This window comes from Homarus americanus, unplaced genomic scaffold, assembly GCF_018991925.1.
Source record: "Homarus americanus isolate GMGI-L3 unplaced genomic scaffold, GMGI_Hamer_2.0 scaffold9798, whole genome shotgun sequence".
Lineage (NCBI taxonomy): Eukaryota > Metazoa > Arthropoda > Malacostraca > Decapoda > Nephropidae > Homarus > Homarus americanus.
The window spans coordinates 109,382-130,664 of record NW_024742161.1 but is presented as its reverse complement, the minus strand read 5'-3'; the positions used below and the strand labels follow the sequence as shown (position 1 = coordinate 130,664).

The following is a 21,283-nucleotide window of genomic DNA, read 5'->3' as shown; positions in this document are numbered from 1 at the left end:
TAACTCTTTTCTTACTTCTTTCTCTCAGCCTCTCTCTTTCCCTCTCCCACCTCTCCTCTTTCTCTTCCTGCCATAGCCATTACATCCCTTTACCATCCCTTTTTCCCCTTTCCCACACATTCATTCTTCCCTTCCATGAAATCTTCCTCTCACTTCCTGCCTTCCTCTTCCACCCTTCCTCCTCCACCCTTCCTCCTCTTACGGCCTTGACCCCCTCCACCTTGCGAGACACCCCAACACCGGGTCACGCTCCGCTATGTGACCCGGTGTTAATAAGCAGTCTCTTCAGGGTTGTGTTATAGCCGTCACAGATACCCTTAAAAAAATCCCTCGAGATATAATGTTCCCTTAAGTCTTATTTACTTTTTACTGGATTTCAAATTAGTCTTAAGATTTGTTTTTCCTCTTAATACGTTTTTCTTTGCCTTTGGTCCTTATCATTACTTGTTATTTTATTATTATTGTTCTTTCTATTCATTATATCCAAGTCCCCCTCCTCCCTCCTCCTCCTCCTCCTCCTCACCTACCCCAGGCCAACACCCTCCTTCCCCTCCTTCCCCTCCTTCCCCCTCTCCCACCTCCTCCTGGTTCACAACACCCCTCCCTCCCTCTCCCCTCACCTGCACCTGTCACCACCTTCCCCCGTGAGTCCAATAAGGTTGTCTGGCCCAGTGTTTGTGGTGCTCTGGAGACCTAACGATGGCACCCGCTACTCCCCCTCCTCCTACTACTACTACTACTACCACCAACCACGACCCACCTACGACGACCCACCTACCACGACCCACCTACCACAACCACCATTCACCACTCGGGGTATACCTGCCTACCACCCCCCCCCACACACACACACACACTAGAGTCGGAACGTTTTAGGGATTCTGAGGCGTCGGAACGTTTTAGGAGATGATAACGACCCGCCAATACGACTTCCTTGTTTCTTTACAGTGTTGTGGCCGCAAGCGAGGACGATTTATGGTAATATATTGATATTTGTGTTCTAGTGAGTTTAATGAGGATGATCTGTGACGTTCCTTCTTCTTCTTCTTCTTCTTCTTCTTCTCCCTCCTCCTTTACCCTATTTCTTCTATTTTTCTACACTTTCATTTTATCTTATCCAGTCTCCATTTCCCTTCATTACCCTTCCTCTTCTCCTCTTCCCCTCTCTCCTCTCCCCTCCCCTCCCTCCCCTCTCCTCTCCTCCTCCCTCCCTCCTCCTCCCCCAGCTTCCAATTCACACCCCACCTTCCTCACCTCCATCATTGATAACGGTAATGCCAAGGTGACAGCGATGATAACTGTGGAGTCAAGGTGATGTCATAACTAACGATCACTGTAATGACGATAAATTAGCGGACATTACAGCCTTTGAGTTAACCAAGGGAAATGACTCGAGAGATATTATCATTGCATAGAGTAAAAAAAAAAAAACGACCCCATGATATCATCCCGACCAATCAGAATGCACAAAAAACTCAATTTGACAACGTCCCGACCAATGAAAACTCCTCCAGACATCCTTTTGACATTTTCTCAATAAATCCGTAAGATTCTTGTCTTTGTTTCCATCAAAGGAAGTTTGTCCATCGTCAAAATAGTTCTTTTGATAATCGTCTCGACCAATTAAAATGGCTCGTGAGTTCTTGCCGACCACTCAAAAGGTGGATTTTACTATAGTGGCCAACAGGATGGTTTGCACATCAAGTATTGCTTAAAACAAAGGCCGTTCACACACACACACACACACACACACACACACACCTTGTAAGGTACCTACCCCCTCCCATCATCTAAGGTACAGTACCTCCATCTCCCATGATATCATCTCCTATATAGCATCTTCCTCTCCCACGTACTCTCCTCCTCCCCCACCATACCTCCGTCCTATCCCACATCCCACTCCTCTCCATCCTCCCATATCCCACCCTCCTCTCCCCATACCACCGTCCATCCCACATCCCACCTCCTCTCCCACCATACCACCGTCCTATCCCACATCCCACCCCTCCTCTCCCCACCATACCACCGTCCTATCCCACATCCCACCCCTCCTCTCCCACCATACCACCGTCCTATCCCACATCCCACCCCTCCTCTCCCACCATACCACCGTCCTATCCCACATCCCACCCCTCCTCTCCCACCATACCACCGTCCTATCCCACATCCCACCCCTCCTCTCCCACAGTGTTAGCGGCGCCCGTCACGTCCGCATGCCGACACAGGACCCACTCTGTCCTTCCCCGCTGCAGAAATCAAATATCAAACCTTGTGACCCGACTCACAGGATTCAGATCGCGTCTGCTTAGCCTCACAACCCATTAAGAGCTCCGCCGCCAGCCAGCCAGCCACTCTCTCCTCATCCACCGTTTTCTGTGGCTTTCTTAGTCATCATACAACTTACGTTTTCTGTGGCTTTCTACTCATATATCCCCTGTTATTGGTGGCTTTCTGCTTATATATCCTCCGTTTTCTATGACTTTTGTTTGCTAATATCTCGTTTTCTATGGCTTTCTGCTTATAAATATATCATTTTATGTGTTCTGTTCCTTGTGGATATATAAAAGCCAGCAAGGTTTGAACTAATTTGCACTTCTTACTTTCATATCACCGCACGTAATAATGTTTTAAACAATGTTTTATTTGTTTACACCGCAATTCTGTTTGTTTGTTTGTTTTTTTTTGCAATATTTACAGTCGTCCACCACTCCTTCACATCTGGATCGACCGTCTTGAAAGATATCTCATGACATTACAAACCAAAATCAGTCAATATTCATCCATTTTACCAAGACTGTCACAATATTAGGAATTCTCACCTAACGTGACTTTACCCACAAGAGTTACAGAGAGAGAGAGAGAGATATATAGTGTTTGTGGTATTGTAGTGTTGTTGTTGTAGGGGATCAAATATCACACTACATTAAAGAATAGAGTTTCTAGCCAGCTGTTCCTCCTGGTATACAAACAAGCCCTGAGGGAGTCTCCACGGGGCAAAAACCCACATAGACTGATCTGGAATTCGTGCTGTTTTATCCATTAACGGAGGGGAGAAGGTATAGTACATGTCCCCCTCCACTTGTGTAACATCTACTGCAGGTGGACAATCACTCACCCCTCTCTAAGTGGCTCAGAGGTTTGAAGGGAGAGAGGGAGGAGAGGGGAAGGGAGGGAAGGAATAGAAATGGAAGAGGATGTGGAAGTGGAAAAGAGAAGTGTGTTTAATCCTACAGAGGTAAATGTAACACTGAAATACCGATTGAGAAAGCGAAGGTAAATGAAGGCATATGAAAAAAGGAAGAATAATTAACAAAAGAGGATGACAAGAAAAGTGAAAAGAAACTACAAAGATCAGAAAGGGGAACGACAACACTGGAAAAACTATGAAAGGTGTAACGAGGCTGAGAGAGAACAAATTAAGTCAAGAGAATAGAGGATAACGAGGTGAAACGAGGAAAACAAGTCAGAGAAGAGAATGATTAACAGGTGAAAGGGAGAGAGAGAGAGAGAGAGAGGTGGGGTACTGGGATGGGGCGGGGGGGGTCATTCCGTGGGCACCTTTGAGCATCAGGGAGGGCGTGGTTGGCTGCCTGGCCTCGGGGGTGACGGCGTGGATGATGTACTTCTACGTGTGACCTGATCTACAGCTTACACACATGAAGCTAGTAGACCAGGTGAAAGGTGGAGAAAATCTGGAATAATGAATGTAGGAGGTGAAGGATCGGGATGGTGGATACTTTCTCTCTTCTTCTTCCTCCCTCCCTTCTTCTTCTTCCTCCCTTCTTCTTCTTCCTCCCTTCTTCTTCTTTCTCCCTTCTTCTTCCCTTCTTCTTCTTCCTCCCTTCTTCTTCTTCAGACACACATGAAGCCGAATTCATGTTTAAAGGAGGAGAAAATTTGACGTAATAAATGTGGGAAAGGAAACTAAGGGGTGAGGAGTACATACCTCTTCCTCTTCCTCTTCCTCCTCCTCCTCATCCTCCTCCTCCTCCTCCTCCTCCTCCTCCTCTCAGGGCTGTTGTCTCAGAATCAGGTGGTGAGAGAGAGCGTAATAAGACAAAGCATGTAGTCCTGGGAGATGGGTGTGGTCGCCTTGCTAGTCTGATGGGGAGGGTGTGAGTGGGGGGGGTGGGAGAGGGTCGTACAGGAGGGGTAGAGAGGGAAGTGTAGTAGAAGAAGAAGAAAGTGGGGGAGACGAGGAAGGAGGAAGACCATGGTAATGATATGAAAGTGATAAAGGAGGAATGGGAGAAAGGATAGGGAGGTGAGGGAGAGTACGTGGTAGGGGACAAGATAGGGTAAGAAGTAAAACAAATAAATGGTGATAATGAGACATGTAAGTACAAGGAAAAAGAAAGAAACAAGTAGACAATGAGGACGTAATTAGGCAATAAAAAAAAAACCAACAGGTAATAATTAAATAAAACAGAAGCAGCCAGAAGTGTGTGTGTGTGTGTGTGTGTAGGTGTATGTGTGTGTGTGTGTGTGTGTGTAGAAGGGAGGGGAGCTGCATAAGTGTGTGTGTGTGTGTGGGATGGGTTATATTGGTAAGAGGTGAAGGAGGTGTATTGTGGGGTTGGGTGTAAGTGTAGAGTCACCTGAGGCAGTAAATTACACTAGTAACTGTTGATACTGTAGCCGCGGTGCCCTGCAAGAGCCAGCTTACTTACACCCAGAGGTGGAGATATCACAGCCTCGCCAGGGAGAGAGATATGACAGAAGCGTCTGGTCTATACTCTCTGATACTCAAGTGCCAGACCACGACGACGAGGAGGAGGTGAAGGTGAAGGAGGAGGAGAAGGATGAGAAGGAGGAGGAGGAGAGGAAAATGGAAAAGGAACAAGAGGTCAACTAGAAACAAAGAAGGAAGAGAACCACAGTAACACGAAAGAGTCCTCCCTCCCTTTTTCTCCCCTTCCTCTTCTTATCATCTTTCCCTCCTCTTCCTCCTTTCCCCTTCTCTATTTACCTTCCCTACTCTCTCTTTCTCAACCCATCCTTCAGTTTCTCCCTTCTCCCCCACGTCAACCACCTCCATATGTGTGAGGTTTCTTCCACGTTACTCTTACTGATGCCATTAATTCTCTAGTGCTTTCACGAGCATCTGGTTCACTGCTCCCTCCCTATCCCCCCTCACTCTCTCTCTCCCTTCATCCCCCTCACCTCTCTCTCCTCTATCCCCCCACCTCTCTCTCCCCTCTCTCCCCCACCCCCTGCTGCCACTCTACTACCCGTCTCCTTTTGTGTATTCATTTGTTTGTTTATATGTTCATTCATTCGTTTATATGTTTATGGCCAGCGTTAATGCTTCAGGGAGTATCTTAGGAATCGTAAGTTTCAGTCGTGTTTCCATCTGCCTTATTTATGCTTTGCCGGTCGCACTAAATGTCGTCTGTGTGTCAAGAAGTGTCGTATATATTTGTAACTGTGTCGTTATATGTTTTAAACACATTTTCACTTTAAAAAGTCTCAATTTCTTCTTTTTTATATATTTTATCTTAGTATAAATATTTATATATAATTTTTAAAAAATGTTAAATTTATAATGTAGCTATTTACAAGGTTTTTTTTTAGCGAGTATCAAGGCCCCCACTGAAAATTGGCGACCACTTTAATTTTGATCGATTTTAAATGCTGCAATTTCTTACGTGTTCTGTACTTTATTCTCCTCGTTGCATTATTATAACCGGTTTGCGTGTACGAATATAATATATACTAGACAACAGTAGGATTTTCGCTGATAGATTATTGTATTCGTTGTTGATATTGCATTACTTGCAATGTGAAGATAATAAGATCCGGGAACTTTATCAACATTGCATTATTGTGTTATCGTGTACATTAAGTGTAACCAGTTCAGTGTGCAGGATAAAGATAGGAATTGAAGTGAGACTAGCAATCCACTTTGGGACCTATAATTGTCCACCCAGTGTTAATACCCACTATGGTTCACCCTCTGTTAGTATCCGATATACTTCACCCTCTGTTAATGTCCGATATACTTCACTCTGTTAGTATCCGATATACTTTACCCTGGTAGTGTCCGATATACTTCACCCTGTTAGTATCCGATATACTTTACCCTGGTAGTGTCCGATATACTTCACCCTGTTAGTATCCGATATACTTTACCCTGGTAGTGTCCGATATACTTCACCCTGTTAGTATCCGATATACTTTACCCTGGTAGTGTCCGATATACTCCACCCTGTTAGTATCCGATATACTTTACCCTGGTAGTGTCCGATATACTTCACCCTGTTAATATCCGATATACTTTACCCTGGTAGTGTCCGATATACTTTACCCTCTATTACGCTATTATTATCTCTATCACGGTCTTAGTAGCCACAATGGACTAGTTACAAGCATAAGTAGGGGGACGTACTGGGGTGGGTAGGGTGTGCTACGAGTCTTGCTCCTCAACACCTACTGTACTCCCCCCTCCTGCTGTAGTGCTCCTCAACACCTACTGTACTCCCTCCTCCTCCTGCTGTAGTGCTCCTCAACACCTACTGTACTCCCTCCTCCTCCTGCTGTAGTGCTCCTCAACACCTACCGTACTCCCTCCTCCTCCTGCTGTAATCCTCCTCAACACCTACTGTACTCCCCCCCTCCTGCTGTAGTGCTCCTCAACACCTACTGTACTCCCTCCTCCTCCTGCTGTAGTGCTCCTCAACACCTACTGTACTCCCTCCTCCTCCTGCTGTAGTGCTCCTCAACACCTACTGTACTCCCTCCTCCTCCTGCTGTAGTGCTCCTCAACACCTACTGTACCAAACTACCTCACGTAAGCTATGAAACAAAGATGACGGTGGAAATAACCTAGAGACTTGCATTAAGTTTCTACGGATTATTGTATATATATAATATCCTTGACTTTGCTCTGAGACTCGACCTTAATTGATTTATATATGCGGCCTCGCCCATTTGTTACTAATGGATAAATGAAATCAATCGTGCACGCCCACCCCATATGGCTGCCAGACTGATTCAGACTGATCAACCTCGGACGACGTCTCTTAGGTGCTTGGGATGATCACTTAACTTCTACTACTGACTCCCTAAATACAAAACCAGACATAGACATATAAATAGTTTTAGACAAATATGGTGTAGCCAAGATGATTAAAAATGTGTTGGCTTGATGAGAGAAACGGCAATGTTTTTTTTAGTCCATAGAGCAGATGTATAAGTTACTCTAATACAAGTTGCTTAAAAAAAAGACGAACTTGATACTTTTATTTATTTTTTTATTTGTTTTAAGAATCGGAACTCTGAGTCACTGTTAAGAGGTTGTGTGTGTTACTTGTCAGTCAGTCAGTCAGTCATGTCTATGCCACTAGGCCATTCAGCTTCATATAACTCAATTTGTGTGATGATCATTTTGGAGTCGTTTTTCCGGTTTGTGTGAAGAAGAACATGATAAAGAACTTGCTTGTCTGGTACTAGTGTCTTTTTGTTGTTGTTTTTTGGGGGAGGGGAGGGGGGTCTGATTTGTGTAATTTTACTTTCGATTCATTTATTAGTATTTTTTTTTTTTTTTTCACTTTCGCCTGAGAGGTTGAGAGTTCCGTCGTTTTTGTCGTATTTTATTGAGGACATGAGCGGGTGATCTGATGGTGTCGTCGCTCATTAAAACTAGAGGAGACACTACAGGATGCTGGAACACTCAGGATGCTAAGAAACACCAAGAAACACTACAGGATGCTGGGAGGAGACACTACAGGATGCTAAGAAAACACCAAGAAACACTACAGGATGCTGGGAACACTACAGGATGCTAAGAAAACACCAAGAAACACTACAGGATGCTAAGAAAACACCAAGAAACACTACAGGATGCTGGGAACACTACAGGATGCTAAGAAAACACCAAGAAACACTACAGGATGCTGGGAACACTACATGATGCTATGAACGCCAAGAAACACTACAGGATGCTGGGATATTCTGTAAACCCCTACAAAAAAATTATACAAAACAGTAGCGCCACGAGACTCCAAATACTAACTCACGCTCTACGTTAACCGCTCTACGTTAACCCTTGCCCGTTTTGTCGTCCCGCTGAGCTCAGGTAAAACTGGAGGTGAGTGAGGCTATCCTTCAACTTCAAGCACCTTAATAAACGAATTACTTTATAATATAATCAGAACCCGTCTGTACTGGCTGGCTGGTAATGGATAGATCTGAGACTCGGAAGGCCTAACCTAACTCCAGTCTGTAATGGATAGTAAGTAGATCTGAGGCTCGGGGTTAAGTTAAGGCCTATCGTTTCGATGGCTAAGTACAGGATGTTGTGAATGGATGTGAGGTTAGAAGCTCGGAGGGAGGCCTATGTGTCCTGTTGGTCTCTCTCTCTCTCTCTCTCTCTCTCTCTCTCTCTCTCTCTCTCTCGTGTTTTGTGTTGGTGGCTTTGCAGGAATGTGAGGCTGTAAATTGTGTGAGATTGCCTGAAGGATTATGAGCCTTTAAGAAGAGGCCCTCCTCCAGTAGTGACCTAGCCCTCCTCCAGTAGTGAGTGTTACTGAGAACCTGGCCCTCCTCCAGTAGTGACTTGGCTTTCCTCCAGTAGTGAGTGTTACAGAGAACCTGGCGCTCCTCCAGTAGTGACCTGGCCGTCCTCCAGTAGTGAGTGTTACTGAGAACCTGGCCCTCCTCCAGTAGTGACCTGGCTTTCCTCCAGTAGTGAGTGTTACTGAGAACCTGGCCCTCCTCCAGTAGTGAAGGGCTCCCAGACGGCTCCCGCCACGCTCCATTTAGCCAAACTTTCTCCACACATCACACACACACCTCGGAGTTGTAAATTTTTCCTCTACCTGGAGATGTGAGAACACCCCCTACCACACCTGACCAACTTAACGTTACGGCAAAAAGTTGAGTTTTTACAATACTTGATTTTGTGTATAATTACTGAAGAGAGTGAACACGTATCTAACTGATTCATTATACGACAAACTTTGATCACGATGACGTTAAAATTACACTTGAGAACAGATGGTGACCACAGTAGATGAGCTCCTTTACCTTGAAACAGGAGGCTAACACACACACACACACACACACACACACACACACACACACACATCACCCGGGAGTGTACGCCAAATGCACTACGTCGTCCTCTTCTTTTTCTCTTCTTCCTCATCACCTTCTTCTTCCTTCTACTCATTATCCTCTTCTCCCCTCCTTCTTTCCTTCCCTCGCCTTCCTTAATCTCCATTACCCAGCTTCTCCACATGCTGCTCTTACTAGTGAAAAGTAATTAATTTTCCCACGCTGAAGTAAGATCGATAATGCCTCTACCTGTAGCCAGGTTAATGATGGGGGGATTATACCGGCAGGCCCTTCCCTCCCCCCTGATGGTCCTCTCATGTCAAGAGGGAAGGAATCATGTCAAGAGGGAAAGGGGAGTCATTTCTAGAGGGGAGAGCATACCAAGGACGATGAAGTCATGTCACGAATTAGAAACACGGTACCATGTCATGAGGGAGGGATATCATGTTAATGGGAGGGACGTCATATTAAAGGGGGCGAAATCATGTCAAAGGGAGGAAGATATTCAACATGATGGTATCCTAAGGTATCGACAAATTTCATAAAACATTTTCTCACCACATGATTTACATCTCACTTCTACACTGGAGGGACTATTCTCTTTTATCTGGATTTATTTGGTCGTGTTGTCGTGTTTATGTGTTGAGGTGCATCAGTTGTTTAGATTATTTACACCGTTACTCCATGACACGGTGGGTGAAGGGATACAGCACTTGCCTTCTGTCCTTGGGTCAATTGGTTCGCACCCTGGATACCCCTAGTCCACCCAGCTGTGAATGGGTGCCTAACCAAATAGTTAGGAAAGTGACGGCAATAGAGTGCAGTGCCACCTACAGTGTGCCCCTAATTGGCCCTCAGGTGTATGGAACCCACTTTTCACCTTGTCGACAGCCAGATATACAATATACTGCATATATTTTTTCCTGCTGATATGAATCGTGTTATGTGTATATTCTGCGTGTAAGTAGAGTTATGATGTTTGTACAGTATGAAAAGCTCAGTATATTATCACCATCGATGTATTATTTGACTTCTGCTGGTGACAGCGGTGTTTAAACCTTCAAAAACATTTTCGTGCTGCACATGTGTACTGCTGTTGTACACCAGATGAGGCAGGCAGTTAATGTACACCAGATGATGCTGACAGTTATTGTACACGAGATGCTGCTGACAATGTACACCAGATGCTGCTGACAGTTGAACAGAGGAGGCAACAGCGCTACACCAGGAGATCCCGCGGCTCCGAGTTATTCAAGAAAATGACGGGATCTTGCGCAAATGTGCAATTTATACCGCAAAAAGTGATGAAGTCTGCATAATACCAAGTGTTAGCCTCGGTGAGTGCGTGTGTGGGGTGCATCAGGAGAATGGAGGCTGCCTAATCATGGCCGTGCTTATCAGAGCAGGATTTTGCAAACCGTATAACGAGTGGCGCCCGATGAAAAAGAAAAGGAAAACGAAAAATTATAGGGATACCTTCTCATAAATACTCCCTTGGTGAATGATGGTGATTGAGCTTGAGGAAAATATCTGATTTTTCCTGGTATAAAGGGAACTGGGAAAGAAATTATAAGTAAAGTATTCAAGTATTAAGGAAAACAGGTGTTGCTACGAGAACGGCGATTTTGGACTCGTCTGGACAGCAGGTGAACCTCAGTTTTAGACATTGTATTATTGACTTTCTTGGACATCAGATAAACGTTGAGATAGGATAATATGCCTTGGTTTGCGTTCGACTTTGTGTACATATACTGTAATTTAAGTACCGTGTTTTGAAGGTGTTAAAAAATCACTTCGACTCCAGGTTTAAGTCTGTTTCGAAGCCTCTGAGTGCTGGATGGACCCCATATCTTGAAGCAGTATGTCCTTAGCGCTGACTAACTTGGAGAATTATCTGCCTTACACAAACACTGCCAGGATACAAGGGCCAAACAAGACGTGTCATCCCACAGAAATACTCAAAATCCAGCCGACATAACCTTCAATGTTCGCCAGTTGGGTATTTCGTGTAGTACCCCGACAAAACACACGGAAAAAATTATTATTAATATCACGGTGGTAACTCGAACATCCCTCCCGACGACTAGCAGAATAATTGGTCGTCTGATTTTATGACAAAAAGCAAAGAGTTGGGTCGTGATTATACCTTCGGCAGCCTTGGCAACAAAGGAAACAGAGTGTGTGAAGAGAGGCCGCGTATCTCTCTCTCTCTCTCTCTCTCTCTCTCTCTCTCTCTCTGTTATAAAGGAGGGAACCAGGTAATAATAATGGAGACGAGAACAAAGTGTGGAGGCGCTGCGACCTCTGACCTCCACCTGCCACCGCAAGCGGCCCCGACCGTTCCCATGACAACCTCTCCCAACACACCTTCTCCCAGGGCAGACTATCCCATGACCACATCTCCCAAGACCACATCTCCCAGGACCACATCTCCCAAGACCACATCTCCCAAGACCACATCTCCCAAGACCATATCTCCCAGGATCACATCTCCCAGGACCACATCTTCCAGGACATCATCTCCCATGACCACATCTCCCAAGACCACATCTCCCAAGACCACATCTCCCAGGACCACATCTCCCAAGACCACATCTCCCAAGACCACATCTCCCAGGACCACATCTCCCAAGACCACATCTCCCAAGACCACATCTCCCAAGACCACATCTCCCAGGACCACATCTCCCAAGACCACATCTCCCAGGACATCATCTCCTAGGACATCATCTCCTAAGACCACACCTCCCAGGACAACATCTCCCAGTTCAACACATCCAAGGACAACATCTCCCAGGACAACACCTCCCAGGACAACATCTCCCAGGACCACATCTCCCAGGACAACATCTCCGAGGACAGTCGGTGGGCGTGGCCAGATCTCTTTACAGCGGGCAATAAAAACAAACGTATATTTTACCCCGGGACATAATTATCCCTTAACCAATTATCAAAAACTTTTCCTTATCATGCAAGAGAAAAATTTTTCTTAATTGAATGATTACGGTGTGTAATTATCTTTAGATCTGCGGGAGACAACAACCCGTAATTCGTCGGTGACTAACGGATTTATGAAGACTGTTTTTTACCGCAATGGATTAAAGGATTCCGGTTATAGATCTGTGACAGTTAGAGGGATATTATGTGATTAAAAGAATACAGTGAGTAAATGGGCGGATAATATATATATATACACGGAAGAGTGAATATGTTTCTTCGTTTATTTTCATGGGGTTCGGTGAGGTGTTGCTGTGTGGCGGGTCACGTATCGTCCGTCGTGCCAATAATTGCTCAATATTGGAACCATGGTGGCTGGTTCCTATAAGCTCTAACTCCGCCTTGCCTTCCTCTCCCTATTATTCCCTCGCTCAGTGACAACTTATCAAAATTATTGCACGGTATTATATAGATTATACACTTATTCATTAACAATGATGAGGAGAATGGGCCATTTACGTTAGTGAAGGAACATAATCCATTGTTACGGGGAGTCGTGTTTTGTTGACGCGCGCCAGATGGTCTCACACAAAAGATGAGCGGGATGTGCGCAGGTGGCCGCTAAGACCGCGCGACCAATAGCCTCTTTATTCCATCTTTTTTGTCACACTAGAGTCATTCCAGGGTGATTTACATGTTGTAAATAAACGAAATTGTGGCATAAATATATTTTATATTATATTAGATCTCGCTGAGTGTACGTTACAGCAAACACAACTCTCCAATTCACTGTAAGAGGGTATCTTAATTTATCTTTAGATTTAACAGCTTTCCGCAGCATTATTTGTAATGATTTTCTCTTAATTCACTAACAGCATTAGCATTAAAACAATCACCAGTAATGCACCGAGGGCATTAGACCGTTCGTAGATCCATCATGAATGCGGATACAACAATATGTCTTCCTGGTTGTTTGTTGATGAAAATTACGTATCGCGTTGTGAGTTGGTTATTGATTATCACCACGACAATAACATACGCGTTAATTTAATAGTTCTCTCCGCTGTACCTTTCCAGCAGGTATTACTTCACTCTCTCGTGTCATTATAGGTTTTGTGGTTGTGCATTTATTGCCCAGCTGAGAGGCGGACCACGATTTATAGCCCTGGCGACGCGGTAATTGCTACAAAGTGTCTTTAACGACCACGATTTATACGCAAATTGACGCAAAATTGCCTTTGTTTTCAATATTTGTGGGAGGGGCAATAATGACGCATTACTGTTAATTGACTATGTTGTTATATACGAGGCTACAAGTGCCCTGAAGTAGGAGGCGAGGTCTTTACCACTGCTGTAGGTGGCGAGGTGACGACCACTACTGTAGGTGGCGAGGTGACAACCACAATCAGAAACTCTCTGTTGTCTATTAAAGGGTTATAGAAGGAAATGAAAGGTGGTAAGGTGCTATTTTTTATACTGTGTGTGTGTGTGTGTGTGTGTGTGTACCTAAACATTAGCATCTTGCCACATTTGAATCCCTAATTTAAACAAAGATTCAGGTGTGTTGAAGGTAAACTCGTCTCCTTAGCACAAGTTCAGGAATTCAGTGTTGTTAGTTGTTATTTAGGCCTACAGATGTACCTCTAAGCGTCTTCTTTACCCACAAGGACACACAGTTAACCCAGAAACAGTATCGTGGTACCCCCTTTGAGACCTGGTAATGACTCCCATAAACCTTTCGCGGCTGTATTAAAAATTATAGCCATAATTCCCTATTAAAATGATAAACGCAGCGGGAGTTTCCATGTAAAGCGGATGATGTTATATTGGATTTTCATAACGCAAAGAAAATTATAACACCGGTTAATGTTGTAACGTGACGACACATTTATTTCGAGGTAGTATGAGAAAAAGTTAAATGCCTATGTTATTATTACCTGTAGTTGATAATTGGCAGAAGGATAAGACTAAATTGACATGAAATATACGATAAGACTCTTCTTTAACTAGTTACCCGTAACATCAGTTGAGGGTCAAAACTGACTTAATTTTTTTTAATCCGGAATGACGTTACATTCTTGAGTAAATTATAGAAAAGATCGACTGAGGGGAATTGTGGGGCGAGATATTGTTTACATTATACATAAGAGGAGGTGGTGACGTTATAGCTTATTGACGTCATAACCCCTTGAAGTCATAATTTGTTAGGTCAATACTTGTTGACTTCATAACCTTGACATCAATTTATATGCTAATGAATTTTTCTTGTTTTAATCGGTACATTATGACCGAATGTGACCTTTATGAGTGCCAGTGTATGCCTCAGAGTGCCATGTACAGACTAACCAGAGATTTTGACTTGACACCTGAGAGGTCACAGGAGTGTTGACATGTCTCCACTACCCTCCTACCTCTTCCCTCTCTTATTACTACCTCCTCCTCCTGCTCTCTCACCACCACCTTCTCCTCCTCCTCCCCTCTCTCACCACCACCTTCTCCTCCTCCTCCTCCTCCCCTCTCACCACCACCCCTCTTACCTCCTCATCCTCCCCTCCATCATCAGGACCACCCCTTTCTGTATCTCAGGTGACACCCAAACTACTAATATAACTCTCTCTCTCTCTTCGCCATATATAAGTCACAGTCCCCCTCACACACACACTGTGAGAACACCGCAGCGCCGCCGGAATAATTACCCAAATTCGATTATACATTTGAAATTAGCGCGCTGAAGCCAGGAAAATTAATGAACTAATTGACTTTTCAACTACCATTTATTATGTCCATTAAAACCACAAGAATGTTCATCCCACAAGGCTCCAAATTATAGAGGATTAGTGCCTTAGGTAATGGTAATCTGAATAATTAAATAACAGGATCCCGCAGCAGGTGGAGTTGGATCACGTTACGTCGATGGTGTTGTGTTTATAGCTCTTGGTTCAGGATAAAGGTTCTAGCATCTATACTGTTTTGTTTATATGATGTAGTGTAGTCATATTCCCTTATTACTACTTTTAATTCGTGATAATGATCGAAGATTTTTTAGAACAAAACGAAACAAAATGATATACAATACAGTAGATATAATTAGAGAGTAAATAGTTTGGTTATAAATATGATAAACCACCAATTAAACTAAATTTGTACTTGACCTGACAAAGAAGAATAGATATGTGGCATAATTATCTGAAATAAATTTAAAGAAATATATATATATTGTGAAGATGAGAAAAGAGATCATTTATTGAATTAAAATAGGTAAGTAGAATTAAATGAAAGACAAGAGTAATAGATAGATAGATATTCAAGTTAACTTTGGTTCAGCTTATATATTCTATGTATAAACGGAGTGACCATACAAACAACAGCTGTACATTTGACTCACTCTGATTATACCCGTACTTGTATATATACCTGTCCTTATATCTTTGACTGTACTTGTATCTTTGGCTGTACTTGTATCTGTACTTGTAACTTTATACCTGTACTTGTGACTTGTAGTTCCCCTAACTTATATTTCTTACCTGTATTAGTATATACCCTGTACTATAATTGTTATACATTTGCTGATATTTTTCTGAATGAATGAAAAAAAGAAGTGAGACTATTGAGAGAGAGGAGGAGATGAGGGTGAGGTAGGTGACCAAGGTGAGGGAGGCTGAGGGGGTGTGTGACTGGTGGGGGCATCATCGGCAGGGCACCCCGCGTCGGATACTCTGTGCCGGAATGTTAATTACTATGCCATGACTCCTCGAATAACTTATTGCCTCCGTGCACGACTCCGCAGCCCCGCCTGAGGCATTCCCTGCTCCCACGGTAGCCCCTCCTCCCCCTTCACCTCCCGCGCGCCACAGATCCAGGAGGCTGCGGCCGTGGCATGGTCCTTGCGGCTGTGGGGTACTTACGGAGTTCGACAGGATGGATCGTAGCCTATACGGTCGGGTAAAGTGAGGCGTGATTGCGGTAAGGTTTGGTTCAATATGCTGCAGCAGGATTATTCATGTTGCGGCTGCGGCAGGGTCCTACAAGTTTCCACAATTTTATTTAAGTAGTTGATTACGTTACCTCTTGTAAATGACCATATACGGGTTACTGTACCTGTACTGTATACATAAATCTGTCCTTGCACATTATGCCTAAATCCTTATACTGACATATCTGAGTATAAACCACACTCGGCTGTATTGTCTGAAGAATTGTCTTAGGGTGAAAATGTGGGGGTCGTACAGAACTTGATTGGTATTGTAGATGTCAGGGTTAGGTCAGGAACAGTGGTGATAGGTCAGATACTATAACGATAGGCCAGGAACAGTGGAAATAGGTAAGGAATACTAGGAATGCGTAAATGATATCGAGGATAGGTCAACATTACCCAAAATAAGGCAGAATTGGGTAGAATCGCGAAAGGATAGATCAGAATCATTAAGGACAGGTCAGAAACCACGGAAGGATAGATCAGAATCGCGGAAATTAAGATCAGATTCACGGAAGGTTAGGTTAGAATCACGTAAACATCAGCCAGAATCACGGAAGGCATTAAGGCTACATCAGAATCACAACAAAGAATATGAGGTGAGATCAGATCCTGAACAACAAAACAACAACGCCCTGCCCTACGGGGTGAGGGAGGGAGGGGAGAGGGGAGGTGGGGGTGAATCAGGGAGGGAGGGTGAGGAGGGGGGGGTAAGGACTAAAGAAACCCAGAGTGGAAGTGAATATCAACACACAAAATTAAGTTGTTTATAATACCCAACACTTGTTAATTCAGAGCACAAACTAATTCATTTTGCCAAAGGTTACTGGATAGACGAGTATTTGAACCAAGAAAATATCTGTGGTCGGGAGACGATGGGATGAGGGTTTGTTGTTTTTCTTCTTCTCAAGTTTACCGAGGAAGACAACAACAGAATACTGAAGACAAATGATCTGATCAGAGCCGATAATGATAGATGGAATTAAGGAAGAAGAAATTCAGTCAGGTTTATTTAATTGTTGAGGCGGCTGTGTGGAATGATAGATAGATAGATAGATAGATAGATAGGACACAGGTAAAAAGAAAGGAGAGAGAGAGAGAGAGAAATAAATTATCTTACATTATGAACATACGTTACTACCCTTTATTATCTCGCTAAATCATTGATAATATATTAAGAACAAGGAGTAAGAGTCGTTTATTATTTTCTTATAGACTCAATATTAATTTCTGGATTTTTATTTTAGCCTCAATTCAGTGTTTTGTGATTGTATGATTGACTTGAATATAACAATTACACATACAGGAATATTTCTAAATAGATAAATATATAAATTCTCTATTCCTTGTATAGATGAGTTGTTAACATGTAACTTGGCTAGAGACAAGTGACCTTATACCTGCAAGACTGTATGACCTTACCTTAAACCTTACCTGCAAGACGTGTGTTGGCGAGACTGATTGACCTTTACAAGAGACGACCTTAGTCATGTAGGATTTGGTAAGACAAGTATCATCACAAGCAATAAGTATCTGTGTGTGTGTGGTGTGGGGGAGGGGGGTTAAGTTGACCTTGTAGGGGGGGTGGGGGTGTTAAGTTGACCTTGCGGGGACGACCTTAGCCTCTGCCGAGACGTGGTCAGACGAGTCATGTGCCACGTCATGAAACTCTTCACTTACGTCATGGAGAAATTCTCATTTGCACTATATTGCTCACCCCGACATTAAGGCCGCTGTAGTGGGTGTTGTGGTGTAGGACTGACTGTAGGGTGTTCTTCAGGGGGAGTGAGACAACCTTCATTATTTGGTGGTGTAACTTACTCTCCTTCCTCGTGGCCTTCACATTCACACTAGTTTTTTCTCTCTTGTTCTTCGCCAGTATAGTTTAGCTTCTTTTTGTTTTATTCAAGAAAAACGGAAAAACATTCTGAATTTCCTAAAAGTTGGGTTTTTTTTTAGGTGAAAAACGAAAAGTAAGTTTCCTTAACCTGTCGTATTATTAGGTAGAGAGAGAGAGAGAGGAAGGCCCCTAACCTTCCCTACATGTCGTGGTGTCGTCGTCCTCACAGCGGCTGGCTGGCTCGCTACCGTAGTCTCAGCAGCAACAGATAAAGTTGTCGTGGCGGGTGTTGACGCGTCGTCGTGTTCACGGAGGCACATCTTCCTCGCCGGCCGTCGTGGCTCCGATGTTTGCCGGGCTATAAAACGACCTCAGCTGACTATGAGACCAGTAATTATCTCTTTGTTTATAGTTGGCCGGTGATGAATTTATTAACCCGGCCTTTATGGGCGTAACCCCTCGCGCTGCCTCCGCATAAAGAGATTTTTCCCCGTAAAATTCCCCGCTGATTAAACTATAAAGTGAGTATATATGAGCCCAGGTACACACACACACACACACACACACACACACACACACGAGAGATAATCTTCCACTCATGGGATACTCATCAATTACTCACTACATCTGATTTTTAACAAAAACATTACCTACACCTATAATTGTTCAGCCAACAGGTGTGCTAACGAGAGACATCTGCCTGGAGGAATGACTACACTTGTTCACTTGTTCATAATCTTCCTCTGGCCACCTTAACACCTTCTCACAGACCGTCTTGGCCACATCTAACACCTTCTCACAGACCGTCTTGGCCACATCTAACACCTTCTCACAGACCGTCTTGGCCACATCTAACACCTTCTCACAGACCGTCTTGGCCACATCTAACACCTTCTCACAGACCGTCTTGGCCACATCTAACACCTTCTCACAGACCGTCTTGGCCAAAAGATGTGTTACAGTATACACTCAGCTGGGCCATGGCCATGAGGGTGTGGATATAGAAGACGTAGATAAGTAAAAAATAGAGAGAAAGATGGCTGGTAGGTAGGGGAGTGTGAGATACCCTTTGATAGCTGTGACCCGCTGTTTCAGTCGGTACCACTTACTGTGTCCACCACTTATTATGTCTACCACTTACTGTGTCTACCACTTACTGTGTCTACCACTTACTGTGTCTACCATTTATTGTGTCCACCACTTACTGTGTTTACCACTTACTGTGTCTACCACTTACTGTGTCCACCACTTATTATGTCTACCACTTACTGTGTTTACCACTTACTGTGTTTACCACTTACTGTGTCTACCACTTACTGTGTCCACCACTTATTATGTCTTCCAATTGTTGTGTCCACTTATGTCTACCACTTACTGTGTCCACCACTTATTATGTCTTCCAATTGTTGTGTCCACTTATGTCTACCACTTACTGTGTCCACCACTTATTATGTCTACCACTTACTGTGTCTACCACTTATTGTGTCCACCACATACTGTGTCTACCACTTACTGTGTCTACCACTTACTGTGTCTACCACTTACTGTGTCCACCACTTATTATGTCTTCCAATTGTTGTGTCCACCACTTATTATGTCTACCACTTACTGTGTCCACCACTTATTATGTCTACCACTTACTGTGTCTACCTCTTACTGTGTCTACCACTTATCGTTTCCACCACTTACCGTGTCTACTAATTACCTGTATTGTGTTCACTGACCGTGACCACCACTTACCGTGTCACTTTTCACTGTGTCCACCACTTACCGTGGCCACCTTGCACTGTGTCCACCACTTACCGTGGCCACCTTGCACTGTGTCCACCACTTACCGTGGCCACCTTGCACTGTGTCCACCACTTACCTTATCCACCTTGCACTGTGTCCACCACTTACCTTATCCACCTTGCACTGTGTCCACCACTTACCTTATCCACCTTGCACTGTGTCCACCACTTACCGTGTCTACCAATTATCATGTTCACCACTGACCGTGACCACCACTTATCATGTCCACACTACACAACATCTGCATCCCGCCAGAGAGAACGAGAAATGGATGATGCAGGAGAAATAGAGCAAATGAGAAGAAAAAGAGAGAAACTGAATGATAAGTAAAGAGAAAACAGAGAGAGAGAGAGAGAGAGAGAGAGAGAGAGAGAGAGAGAGAGAGGCGTCACAACAACATCACTTCGCCTTGATTAACAACGTTGTTTTATAGTAATATACAACAGGTATTTTGCAGGTAATTATACGCAATTTGCATTAAATAATTATGTAAATGCACAGGTGACCAATGGGGGAGAATTATTTTGTAGTTTATGTAACGGGTATACCATCTGTGACACCTGGGGAAAGGTGGGGGTTACAATGTAGGGTTTTGTAACACGTATGGTATAGGCGGCCACCAGAGCAGGTTACAGTGAAGGGGGGTCAAGATTAATGCTGTAACGTTTGGTTCACAGCGAGTCATGTTAACACTCAGCTAAGTCACCGTTGTACAATCTGGTTCCTGTTAACTCACATAAGTTGTACTGCCTGTTTCACAGCTAATGCAAGTACCGGTTTATATCATATCTCACAGCTAAGACAGATGCGTACAGCGTGGGTTACAGCTAAGGCAGAACTTTACAGCGTATTTCACAACCTGGGACAGAGCTAAGACAGATATATACAGTGCATTTCACAGCTAATACACACTTATACAACGTATTTTACAGCTAACGGAGGTATAGAGCAGCGAGGGAGGGAGGGAGGGAGGGAGGGAGAGAGAGGAGTACCTCCAACATGGTGGTGGTGCTGTTATCGGCTGGCAACTTTCCTCTATATAAAAACTGGCTCCATACTTCACCCACTTGGAGGCTGAGACGCGGGGCTCCTCCGGCCCTCCTGACACCTTCTAGCCGGCTGGTGGTAGTGGTGGTGATAGTAGTGTGGTGGTGGTGGTGATGTGATGGTGGTGGTAGTACTACTTTTTCTTTTCTTTTTTTTACAATGGCCTCCATCCTCCCCTTATAGCCATACCTTCGCCGCCATTTTATTACCTTAAAATTAAATATCCTAATACATAAGTAGCTATCCTAGCTGTGTTGAGTTAGTTGAGCCGCAGATCTATGCGGCATTCAGTGACTGTTGTCTCATAGTCAATAACTGCAACTGTTGTCGGCTTTGGGGCCGATGCTCTCGTTCCCCTGAGGCAGAGCAAAGCCGACCTAAGGAGATAGGAGGACAGTCGACATCTCATCCAGGCTGTAACATAACTTCTGGGCTGCTGCTTCTGTTCGGATATCACCGACGCGAGTCTGGCGTAGAAACATCTTGCACTTGGCCCCATCCCACCAGAGGTTGTGAACACTAGAGGAGTAAAGCTGCCTTGATCAACGTTCTGAATTCTCTCCCCGTATGCCCTTATCTTGTCGTTCTCGATCCTCCTGTGTGCAGCATCAAGAGCTAAGTTACGGTGACATGCGGCC

General features: G+C 44.1%; 2 protein-coding genes across 7 annotated transcripts in view; both read left to right on the top strand.

Moving 5' to 3' along the window:
- The first annotated feature begins 945 nt into the window (after nucleotides 1–945).
- LOC121876509 (zinc finger protein castor homolog 1-like) overlaps nucleotides 946–21,283 on the top strand; it is a 119,312-nt gene continuing 98,974 nt past the window's right edge. For all 6 annotated transcript variants that reach the window (XM_042381641.1, XM_042381645.1, XM_042381644.1 and 3 more), the window contains exon 1: nucleotides 946–978. The gene's annotated coding sequence lies outside the window, so the exon portion shown is untranslated. The remainder of the gene's footprint in view (nucleotides 979–21,283) is intronic.
- On the top strand, nucleotides 11,325–18,285 carry LOC121876506 (salivary glue protein Sgs-3-like). Its single transcript, XM_042381636.1, has 3 exons — nucleotides 11,325–11,922; nucleotides 12,082–12,185; nucleotides 18,220–18,285. The coding sequence occupies exons 1-3, from the start codon at nucleotides 11,325–11,327 to the stop codon at nucleotides 18,283–18,285; spliced, it is 768 nt and encodes a 255-aa protein (XP_042237570.1).

Coding starts and splice junctions, on each gene's coding strand:
- LOC121876506 (XM_042381636.1), top strand. CDS start 11,325: ATGGAGACGAGAACAAAGTGTGGAGGCGCTGCGACCTCTGACCTCCAC. Junction 11,923..12,081: donor AACATCTCCGAGGACAGTCG/GTGGGCGTGGCC, acceptor AATTATCTTTAG/ATCTGCGGGAGACAACAACC. Junction 12,186..18,219: donor CCGGTTATAGATCTGTGACA/GTTAGAGGGATA, acceptor CTTTGTTTATAG/TTGGCCGGTGATGAATTTAT.